Source organism: Schistocerca serialis, chromosome 10, assembly GCF_023864345.2.
Source record: "Schistocerca serialis cubense isolate TAMUIC-IGC-003099 chromosome 10, iqSchSeri2.2, whole genome shotgun sequence".
NCBI lineage: Eukaryota > Metazoa > Arthropoda > Insecta > Orthoptera > Acrididae > Schistocerca > Schistocerca serialis.
The window spans coordinates 177,933,541-177,945,616 of record NC_064647.1 but is presented as its reverse complement, the minus strand read 5'-3'; the positions used below and the strand labels follow the sequence as shown (position 1 = coordinate 177,945,616).

At 47.8% G+C, this 12,076-nt stretch overlaps 1 protein-coding gene across 1 annotated transcript in view; it reads right to left on the bottom strand.

Moving 5' to 3' along the window:
* Positions 1-11,335, bottom strand: part of LOC126424645 (facilitated trehalose transporter Tret1-2 homolog) — a 74,485-nt gene extending 63,150 nt beyond the window's left edge. Inside the window, exons 1-3 of the mRNA XM_050087377.1 lie at positions 11,146-11,335; positions 6,390-6,456; positions 6,134-6,347 (exon numbers count right to left, since the gene is read on the bottom strand). Coding sequence (XP_049943334.1) covers positions 6,134-6,347; positions 6,390-6,456; positions 11,146-11,335 — 471 coding nt within the window. The remainder of the gene's footprint in view (positions 1-6,133; positions 6,348-6,389; positions 6,457-11,145) is intronic.
* Positions 11,336-12,076: the final 741 nt, after the last annotated feature.

The window sequence follows — 12,076 nt, the reverse complement described above, 5'->3', positions numbered from 1 at the left end:
CAACGTTATCGTAGAAATGGTTACGTTCGGCTGCAACAATGCGCAGTGTTTCCAGGTAACAACTGTTCGTCATTGGTTTGACAAACATTTTAGACAGTTCGAGCAAAGATTTTGGCCACCCAAACGGCCCGACATGAATCCCATCGATTACTTATGGGCAGTAATCTAGAGGTCAGTTCGTGTGCAAAATCCTGCACTGGCAACACTCTCGCAATTATGAACGGCTATTGAGTAGGAATGGCTCAGTATTTCTACAGGGGACTCCCAACGACTTGTTGAGTCCATGCAACGTCCAGTTGTTGCATTTTGCCGGGAAAAGGAAGTCCGACACGATATTAGGAGGTACACCGTGACTTTTGTTACCTTAGTGTACTAAGGAATGACGAGATACGTTTAAAGTTCTCTAACGCTATAGATACAGCAATAAGGAATAGCGCAGTAGGCAGTACAGTTGAAGAGGAATGGACATCTCTAAAAAGGGCCATCACAGAAGTTGGGAAGGAAAACACAGGTACAAAGAAGGTAGCTGCGAAGAAACCATGGGTAACAGAAGAAATACTTCAGTTGATTGATGAAAGGAGGAAGTACAAACATGTTCCGGGAAAATCAGGAATACAGAAATACAAGTCGCTGAGGAATGAAATAAATAGGAAGTGCAGGGAAGCTAAGACGAAATGGCTGCAGGAAAAATGTGAAGACATCGAAAAAGATATGATTGTCGGAAGGACAGACTCAGCATACAGGAAAGTCAAAACAACCTTTGGTGACATTAAAAGCAACGGTGGTAACATTAAGAGCGCAACGGGAATTCCACTGTTAAATGCAGAGGAGAGAGCAAATAGGTGGAAAGAATACATTGAAAGCCTCTATGAGGGTGAAGATTTGTCTGATGTGATAGAAGAAGAAACAGGAGTCGATTTAGAAGAGATAGGGGATCCAATATTAGAATCGGAATTTAAAAGAGCTTTGGAGGACTTACGGTCAAATAAGGCAGAAGGGATAGATAACATTCCATCAGAATTTCTAAAATCATTGGGGGAAGTGGTAACAAAACGACTACTCACGTTGGTGTGTAGAATATATGGGTCTGGCGATATACCATCTGACTTTCGGAAAAGCATCATCCACACAATTGCGAAGACGGAAAGAGCAGACAAGTGCGAGAATTATCGCACAATCAGCTTAACAGCTCATGCATCGAAGCTGCTTACAAGAATAATATACAGAAGAATGGAAAAGAAAAATGAGAACGCGCTAGGTGATGATCAGTTTGGCTTTAGGAAAAGTAAAGGGACGAGAGAGGCAATTCTGACGTTACAGCTAATAATGGAAGCAAGGCTAAAGAAAAATCAAGACACTTTCATAGGATTTGTCGACCTGCAAAAAGCGTTCGACAATATAAAATGGTGCAAGCTGTTCGAGATTCTGAAAAAAGTAGGAGTAAGCTAGAGGGAGAGACGGGTCATATACAATATGTACAACAACCAAGAGGGAATAATAAGAGTGGAAGATCAAGAACGAAGTGCTCGTATTAAGAAGGGTGTAAGACAAGGCTGTAGCCTTTCGCCCCTACTCTTCAATCTGTACATCGAGGAATCAATGATGGAAATAAAAGAAAGGTTCAGGGGTGGAATTAAAATTCAAGGTGAAAGGATATCAATGATACGATTCGCTGATGACATTGCTATCCTGAGTGAAAGTGAAGAAGAATTAAATGATCTGCTGAACGGAATGAACAGTCTAATGAGTACACAGTATGGTTTGAGAGTAAATCGGAGAAAGACGAAGGTAATGAGAAGTAGTAGAAATGAGAACAGCGAGAAACTTAACATCAGGATTGATGGTCACGAAGTCAATGAAGTTAAGGAATTCTGCTACCTAGGCAGTAAAATAACCAATGACGGACGGAGCAAGGAGGACATCAAAAGCAGACTCGCTATGGCAAAAAAGGCATTTCTGGCCAAGAGAAGTCTACTAATATCAAATACCGGCCTTAATTTGAGGAAGAAATTCCTGAGGATGTTCGTCTGGAGTACAGCATTGTATGGTAGTGAAACATGGACGGTGGGAAAACCGGAACAGAAGAGAATCGAAGCATTTGAGCTGTGGTGCTAAAGACGAATGTTGAAAATTAGGTGGACTGATAAGGTAAGGAATGAGGAGGTTCTACGCAGAATCGGAGAGGAAAGGAATATGTGGAAAACACTGATAAGAAGAAGGGACAAGAACATAGGACATCGGCTAAGACATGAGGGAATGACTTCCATGGTACTAGAGGGAGCTGTAGAGGGCATAAACTGTAGAGGAAGACAGAGATTGGAATACGTCAAGCAAATAATTGAGGATGTAGGTTGCAAGTGCTACTCTGAGATGAAGAGGTTAGCACAGGAAAGGAATTCGTGGCGGGCCGCATCAAACCAGTCAGTAGGCTGATGACCAAAAGAAAAAGTGTACAAATTACATCATGCATGTCTGACAATAGATGCACTGAAAAAGAAAGATTTGTTTAGCCACTTCTGCAGTTAAAATATTGGTATATTCCTCCCGGTGGTCATCCCAACAATTTAACCGTATCAGCCTCTTCCATCTGCTTCTCGTCATATTTTAGGCAATTACTGGGGAGGGTGGGGGTGGAGAGAAGAGTTCTCAAGTATATGTTATTGTACGTACCTGTATTGACCAAGTGCAACAGGCATGGAATTTCATCCCACAAACTGACATCCGGCACCTGTACTAATGCTAGCTCGCTTGGATGCTTGCATTCAACGTTCTGGTGAGTACACTGGTTATTAATTTTGCAATGGCTTATTTCGTGTTTAGGCAACGGCCTTGCCGCAGTGGATACATCGGTTCCCGTGAGATCACCGAAGTTAAGCGCTGTCGGGTGTGGTCGGCACTTGGATGGGTGACCATCCTGGCCTCCATGCGCTGTTACAATTTTTCGGGGTGCACTCAGCCTCGTGATGCCAACTGAGGAGCTACTCGACCGAATAGTAGCGGCTCCGGTCAAAGAAAACCATCATAACGACCGGGAGAGCGGTGTGCTGGCCACACGCCTCTCCTATCCGCATCCTCAACTGAGAATGACACGGCGGTCGGATGGTCCCGATGGGCCACTTGTGGCCTGAAGACAGAGTGCTTATTTCGTGTTTAAATTAATCTGTGATCTTACAAGTTTAATTTGTTAAATATGTTACATAGACCAACGTATTCCTGAAATATCATTACTGTAGATTAATTATTTTTGGTGCTGCGATTTTTTCCGGGGGTGTACACCGTACCATACGAACTGTATTCTTGTTAATGAAAAGGAAAAGAAAATCCAGATAAACTGAAAATTCGGATTAATGACGACCGCATAGGCGAGGTACATGCGTACAGAAGGGTATAACATGAAACCCCGTGTATCACCACCTGTTAAGTATACTTGGAGTCACGTACAACAGTAGTCGACTTCAGGGTGTTTCTATGCACCTGATGTCACACTTTTTTCCGACAGCCAGTGAGCGTTCTGAGCGCTCTGCTGTGAACTGCAAGCATTAAACCTGATCGTAGGAGTTTAATTCCATTTGTTACTAGCTGCCAATTTTGATGATTGTGGTAAGCGACAGATTCGAGATAAGCAAGCCAGAGACACAGCTTGTATGACAGACGCTTTCTTCAAGCGTACAGTCTTTCCATCTAATATCGAAAATGTCGTTTTTGGCTTTGCTCCAATCCCTGTCCATTCTTTGACCTGAGCGGACGGCCATTGTTCGTGAGTGGTAGGTCCCATTTGGACGGTGCCTGACAGCTTAATACCATACTCTTTCCTATTGACACCGTTTGTTTCTTGTCAGAGAGATACGATCTGAAGCATTTGGCAGGATTTCCTGTTACGTAAAATTGGCTCCTGGAAATGTTACTGACGAAACGTTACTGATATGTCGAATACAAATTACAGGGTGACAATTATTGAACTATATGAAATAAAATCGTCATAACTTCTCTACGGTTTGTGTTAGGACGTTCAAATTGCACGGTTGGTCGCTGGGCATTATGGGAATTAATACGAGCTGTATGGTTTGGTTTAGCGAGGAAGCCGAATTTCATTTGGATGGGTTCGTCAATAAGCAGAACTGGCGCATTCTGGGGACGGAGAATCAGCATTTCGCGATGGAGGAGTCTCTTCACCGTCGACAGGTGACTGTGTGAAGTGCAATGTGCGGTCACGGAATAACCGGTGCGATATTCCTTGTTGGCACGATGACTACCGAACGATACGTTAAGGTTTTTGAAGATTATTCCATCCCCTTTATCAAAAGCGACCCTGGTGTCGACAAGATGCGCTTCATGCAAGACGGAGCTAGACTCTATCGAAGCAGGAGAGTGATGTCCCGGAGGAGCACTTTGGGGACCGCATTCTGGCTCTGGGGTACCCAGAGCATACTGGCATGGACCTCGATTGGCCGTCATATTCTCCGGATGTGAACACATGCGACTCCTTTTGTGGGGTGTATGAATGATATTGTGTACAGCAATAATTCCAAACCCATTGCTGAGCTGAAAACAGCCATTCAGTAGACCATCGACAGCATCGATGTTCCGACACTTCACCGGCTCATGCAGAATTTCGTTATTCGTCTGCGCCACATCAACGCTAATGTTGGCAGGCATATCGAATATGTCACAACCTAAATCCGAATATCTGTAGTAACTAGTCCATTAAATTTTGGGCATGCAGCTGCTCAAATAAAATTTCTTCCACTGATATTTCGGCCGCGTGTCGTCCGGCCATCATCAGAGTAAGTCGCTAGACTGAGGATGGCCGGACGGTACGCGGCTGCCCGGTGTGGCCCAGCGGTTCTAGGTGCTTCAGTCTGGAACCGCGGGACCACTACGGTCGCAGGTTCGAATCCTGCCTCGGGCATGGATGTGTGTGATGTCCTTAGGTTAGTTAGGTTTAAGTAGTTCTAAGTTCTAGGGGACTGATGACCCCAGATGTTAAGTCCCATAGTGCTCAGAGCCATTTGACGGTACGCGGCTGAAATATTAGTGGAAGAAATTTTATTTGCGCGGCTGCATGACCGAAATTTAATCGACTACTCATTCTGGAGAGAAAAGTTGAAAATACACATCTGTAGTGGCGTTTATATGTTAAATAAAGTGTGTGCGAACCGTAGTTTGTAACTAATTTGCGTTTTTTTCACGTTGTGTTGTGGTCTTCAAAGAGTGGATGTAGCTCTCCATGCAACCTTATCCTGTGGAAAGAGCCATAAGGTGAAACCTTGTCGGTTACAGTATGTAATTAGTATGCATTAGTATAACGGCTATAGCTTAATATAGGACTCTTTCCTATTGACACCTCTTCTTTCCTGTCAGAAAGATCTCAACACTAATGGAAAATTTGCTGTTACACAAACTTGGCGTTTGCTAATGTTTCTGGTGAAACGCCATTCACATAAACGAGAAAAAGTAAGAGCCCTGAGATGGATCCGTGTGGAGCAGAAAAAAAGGAAGGGCCCTATGATGGGTCCTTGTGGAACAGACGAAAAGAAAGGGCCCTAAGATGGATCTTTGTGGAACAGTAAAAAAGAAAGGGCCCTAAAATGGATCCTTGTGGAACAGGAGGAAAGAAAGGGCCCTAAGATGGATCCTTATGGATCAGGAGAAGAGAAAGGGCCCTAAGATGGATCCTTGTGGAACAGAATAAAGGCCTTAAGATGGATCCTTGTGGAACAGTAAAAAAGAAAGGGCCCTAAGATGGATCCTTGTGGAACAGGAGGAAAGAAAGGGCCCTAAGATGGATCCTTATGGATCAGGAGAAAAGAAAGGGCCCTAAGATGGATCCTTGTGGAACAGAAAGAAGGAAGGGCCCTGAGTTGGATCCTTTTGGAACAGGAGGAAAGGAAGGGCCCTAAGATGGATCCTTGTGGAACACTACATGTAATTAATTTGCAGTGGGATAGTGCCTGATAGCTTGCTACCATACTCTTCCGTACTGACTCTCCTTCTTTCGTACGTCATAGGAATACGCGAGAAAAAGTAAGATCGATCGTTGTGAATCACCACTTCTAACTAGTTCCCTGTTGGACGGCACCTGTACCTTATTGCCAAATAAAGTGAGTAGCCGGTGAGTGTGTGTGGTGCTTACGGATCTGCCGGCGGCGAGCACGGCGCCCCAGGAGGCGAGGTAGGGCAGCACGAGCAGCAGCAGCGTCGGCTTGCGGCCCAGAGCGTCGGCCACAAGCCCGGCGGGCAGCGAGCCCGCCATGGCGCCCAGCGCCACCAGGGAGCCCAGCCAGGAGGCCTCGTCGTCCGACAGCGGGCGCGACACGTACGCGTCCAGCGGCGCCGGCGCCGCCAGCGAGTCCCCCACGGCCGCGGCCGCCGCCGTCGCGTTGCCCGACTGCAGGTAGGGCAGCGCGTTGCTCGACCAGCCGTCCACATAGCCCACCGACAGCGTGCTCGTCGTCGCTGCGAAAGCACACCTCATGTAAGACCGCTCACTGGCACTCCTGATGCCTGTGTAACTGCAGTATCTACTTGAACTTGACGTTCCATATTGTAACGAGCAAAACAAATATTTAATGTCACACACTGAGATGACGATGTTGTCTGGTTTGTGGGGTGCTCAACTGCATGGTCATCAGCGCCCGTACGAAGTCCTAATTTTCACACAGTCCTATTTTTCACGCGATCTAGTCGAGCCGAAGTCATGAACGATGATGATGGTGATGACGATGAAATGATGAGAACAAAACAAACACCTAGTCCCTGGGCAGAGAAAATCCCCAACCCGGCTGGGAATTGAACCCGGAACCCCACGATCAAGAAGCAGCAATGCTAGCCACTAGACCACGAGCTGCCAACTGGCACCAGTCGAGCTGTGCAATCTAGCCACTGTCTCGAATGATGATGATGATGATGAAGTGATGAGGACAACATAAACACCCACTCCCCAGGCAGAGAAAATCCAGGACCCTGTGATCCAGATGTAGCAACCCTAGCCACTAGACCACGAGCTGTGGACATTGAGATGGCGTAAGTCGTGGTTGGTTGATTTGGGGGAGGGGGCCAAACAACATCAGTCCCATCGGATTAGGGAAAGATGGGGAAGGAAGTCAGCCCTGATCTTTCAAAGGAACCATCCCAGCATTTGCCTTAAGCGATTTAGGGAAAGAAAACCTAAATCACGATGGCCGGACACGGGTCTGAACCGTCATACCAGAGAATGCGAGTCCAGTGTGCTAACAACTGCACCACCTCGCTCGGTCGAAAGTCATGGGACAGCGATATGCACATATACAGATGGGACAAAAGGGCAGTGCATTGGAACAGCTGTCATTTGTACTCAGCTGATTTATGTGAGGTTTCCAACGAGATTATGGCCGCAAGACGTCAATTAACAGACTTTGAACGTGGAGTGGTAGTTGGAGCTAGACGCATGGGACATTGCATTTAGAACATCATTAGAGAATTCAATATTCCGAGGTGTCAGGAGTGTGCTGAGAATGCCATATTCCAGGCATTGCCTGACTGTGGACAACACAGTGGCCGACGTACTTGACTTAACGACCGAGAGCAGCTGTGTCTGTGTAGAGTTGTCAGCGCTAACAGACAAGCGACACTGCATGAAATAAGTGCAGAAATCAATGTGGGACGTACGACGAACGTATTCGTTAGGGAAGTGGGGCGAAATGTGTCGTTAATGGGCTATGGCAGCAGACGACTGAAGCTAGTGCCTTTGTTAACAGCACGACGTCGCCTACAGCGCCTCTCCTCGACTCGTGACCATATCCGTTGGACCCTACCCGACTGGAAAAGCGTGGGGTGGTCGGATGAGTCCCGATTTCAGTTGTTAAGACTTCGAGTGTGGCGCTGACCCAACGAAGCCATAGAGAAAAGTCAACAAAACACTGTGGAAGCTGGTGGTGGCCCTATAGTGATGTGGGCTGTGTTTACATGGAATAGACAGGGTCTTCTGGTCCAACTGAATCGCTCATTGACAGAAAGTGCTTACGTTCAGCTCCTCGGAGACCATTTGCAGCCATTCATGAAGTTAATAAACGTAAACATGGTCCGTAGTAGGCTGTAATGCGAATTTTATTTAATTGTGCGATAAGCTATTTTGACTACGTGTCACTGTCAAGCACATTTGTAACATTTGTACGTCACGTTATTATCAGATCAACTTTAATTGAAAATGACATGAAGTAGAGATGGTACAGATGGGCCCAACAACATGCCGAATGGACCGCTCACGATTGGCATCACGTTCTCTTCACTGATGAGTGTCGCATATGCCTTCAACCAGACAATCGTCGTAGACTGTCCAGCGAGTTGAGCAAGGTGGAGGTTCCCTGCTGGCATTATGTGGGGCTGACGTACGCCGCTGGTGGTCATGGAAGGCGCCGTAACGGCTTTACGATACATGAATGCCATCCTCTGACCGATAGTGCAACCATATCGCCAGCATATTCGCGAGGCATTCGTCTTCATGGACGACAATTCGCGCCCCCATCGTACACATCTTGTGAATGACTTACTTCAGGATAACGACATCGCTCGACTAGAGTGGCCAGCATGTCCTCCAGACATGAGCCCTATCGAACATACCTGGGATAGATTGAAAAGGGCTGTTTATGGACGACGTGACCCACCAACCACTCTGAGGGATCTACGCTGAATCACCGTTGAGGAATGGGACGATCTGGACCAACAGTGCCTTGATGAACTTGTGGATAGTATGCCACGAGGAATAATGAAATGCATGAATGCTAGAGGAAGTGCTGCTGGGTACTAGAGGTAGCGGTGTGTACAGCAACCTGGACCACCACCTCTGAAGGTCTCGCTGTATGGCGGTACAACATGTAGTGTGTGGTTTCCATGAGCAATAAAAAGGGCGGAAATGATGTTTATGTTGATCCCTGTTCCAATTTTCTGTACATGTTCCGGAACTCTCGGAACCGAGTTGGCGCAAATTTTATTTTTTTTTTGATGTGTGTATGTGAAATGTGCGCATACGGCCAAAGCCAAGGGTAAAAAGCTCCTCCTAAACTCCTGAATCGTTATCAGTCAAACTTGATACACATACTACTATCTCGAATGTATCACAATGAAGGTAAGAACCACCAGCCTGATATTGGGGTGGACGTGATAACGCGGAGAGCGAAGACGTAGGAATAGATGGATAGACAGAGAGAGGGAAGGAGGACATGACACAGATGTGCAGGAGAAAAGAGATCGACAGAGAGACGGGTTGGATGAAATAGGCCTAGTAAAGGTAGAGGGGATGGACAGAGAGAGGGACGAGACGCTGGGCAGAGGGACTGGGAGAAGGTTGTCTAACAGAAATTAAAAAAATACATATCCATGCAATACTGAGCACATAAACACTTTATTGTAACTTTAGTATTGTTTTCAAAAAGTATCAATTCTGCTTGATGAACATTAAGTGGAACGTCATCCACATACACTCCTGGAAGTAGAAAAAAGAACACATTGACACCGGTGTGTCAGACCCACCATACTTGCTCCGGGCACTGCGAGAGGGCTGTACAAGCAATGATCACACGCACGGCACAGCGGACACACCAGGAACCGCGGTGTTGGCCGTCGAATGGCGCTAGCTGCGCAGCATTTGTGCACCGCCGCCGTCAGTGTCAGCAAGTTTGCCGTGGCATACGGAGCTCCATCGCAGTCTTTAACACTGGTAGCATGCCGCAACAGCGTGGACGTGAACCGTATGTGCAGTTGACGGACTTTGAGCGAGGGCGTATAGTGGGCATGCGGGAGGCCGGGTGGACGTACCGCGAATTGCTCAACACGTGGGGCGTGAGGTCTCCACAGTACATCGATGTTGTCGCCAGTGGTCGGCGGAAGGTGCACGTGCCCGTCGACCTGGGACCGGACCGCAGCGACGCACGGATGCACGCCAAGACCGTAGGATCCTACGCAGTGCCGTAGGCGACCGCACCGCCACTTCCCAGCAAATTAGGGACACTGTTGCTCCTGGGGTATCGGCGAGGACCATTCGCAACCGTCTCCATGAAGCTGGGCTACGGTCCCGCACACCGTTAGGCCGTCTTCCGCTCACGCCCCAACATCGTGCAGCCCGCCTCCAGTGGTGTCGCGACAGGCGTGAATGGAGGGACGAATGGAGACGTGTCGTCTTCAGCGATGAGAGTCGCTTCTGCCTTGGTGCCAATGATGGTCGTATGCGTGTTTGGCGCCGTGCAGGTGAGCGCCACAATCAGGACTGCATACGACAGAGGCACACAGGGCCAACACCCGGCATCATGGTGTGGGGAGCGATCTCCTACACTGGCCGTACACCACTGGTGATCGTCGAGGGGACACTGAATAGTGCACGGTACATCCAAACCGTCATCGAACCCATCGTTCTACCATTCCTAGACCGGCAAGGGAACTTGCTGTTCCAACAGGACAATGCACGTCCGCATGTATCCCGTGCCACCCAACGTGCTCTAGAAGGTGTAAGTCAACTACCCTGGCCAGCAAGATCTCCGGATCTGTCCCCCATTGAGCATGTTTGGGACTGGATGAAGCGTCGTCTCACGCGGTCTGCACGTCCAGCACGAACGCTGGTCCAACTGAGGCGCCAGGTGGAAATGGCATGGCAAGCCGTTCCACAGGACTACATCCAGCATCTCTACGATCGTCTCCATGGGACAATAGCAGCCTGCATTGCTGCGAAAGGTGGATATACACTGTACTAGTGCCGACATTGTGCATGCTCTGTTGCCTGTGTCTATGTGCCTGTGGTTCTGTCAGTGTGATCATGTGATGTATCTGACCCCAGGAATGTGTCAATAAAGTTTCCCCTTCCTGGGACAATGAATTCACGGTGTTCTTATTTCAATTTCCAGGAGTGTATATGAGGAATAGGTATGGATCCAAGATAAAACCTTGTGAGATTCCCTTCGTGATTTCTTTCCAATCTCTAAGATTGTCTCTCCTTCGAGTTGGTCTCCGCCACGCTTCGTCTTATGTTTGTTAAATGTGATTGAAAGCAGTTGTGTATCAAGTCATCAGTTCCATGAACAGTAAGTGTTTTCGAAGAGTGACATGATCTACACTATCAAACGCATTGGAAAGAACACAGAAGATACTTTATTGTCCTAGGCTCGTGGGCGGACTTACCGAGCACGGCGGCGATGTGCTGCCTCCAGCGGTAGGCGGCGGGCCTCGGTTTGGTGGCGGACTCTGCGTCCACGTTGGCGGCGGCGGGGGCGGCGGAGGCGGGGGGGAAGGCGGCGGCTGGCTTAGTGGCACCGCAGCAGGTGCGGTAGCAGCGCTGCGTGCCGCCCGCGTGCCCGTTGCAGCACGTCATCTCGGTGGCTGCGAAAACAACACCAAACACCGTGTACTGCAGCACTTAATCCCAGCTCCAAAAACAATATCAAACACCATGTACTGGAGCACTTCACCCCAGCTGCGAAAACAGCACCAAACACTGTGTACTGCAGCACTTCATTCCAGGAGCAAAAACAACACCAAACATCATGGACTGCAGCAATTCACCCCAGCTACAAAAACAGCACCAAACACTGTGTACTGCAGCGTTTAATCCCAGCTCCAAAAACAATATCAAACACCATGAACTGCAGCACTTCACCCCAGCTGCAAAAACAGTGCCAAACACTGTGTACTGCAGCAGTTCATGCCAGGTACAAAAACAACACCAAACACCATGAACTTCAGCACTTCACCCCAGCTGCAAAAACAGTGCCAAACACTGTGTACTGCAGCAGTTCATGCCAGGTACAAAAACAACACCAAACACCATGAACTTCAGCACTTCACCCCAGCTGCAAAATTCTCCGCCTCGTGATGACTGGGTGTTGTGTGATGTCCTTAGGTTAGTTAGGTTTAAGTAGTTCTAAGTTTTAGGGGACTGATGACCATAGATGTTGTCCCATAGTGCTCAGAGGCATTTGAACCATTTTTGAACCAGCTGCTAAAACAACACCAAGCACTGTGTTCTGCAACACTTCACCCCAGCTGCAAAAACAGCATCAAACACCATGTACTGCAGCACTTAATCCCAGCTCCAAAAACAATATCAAACACC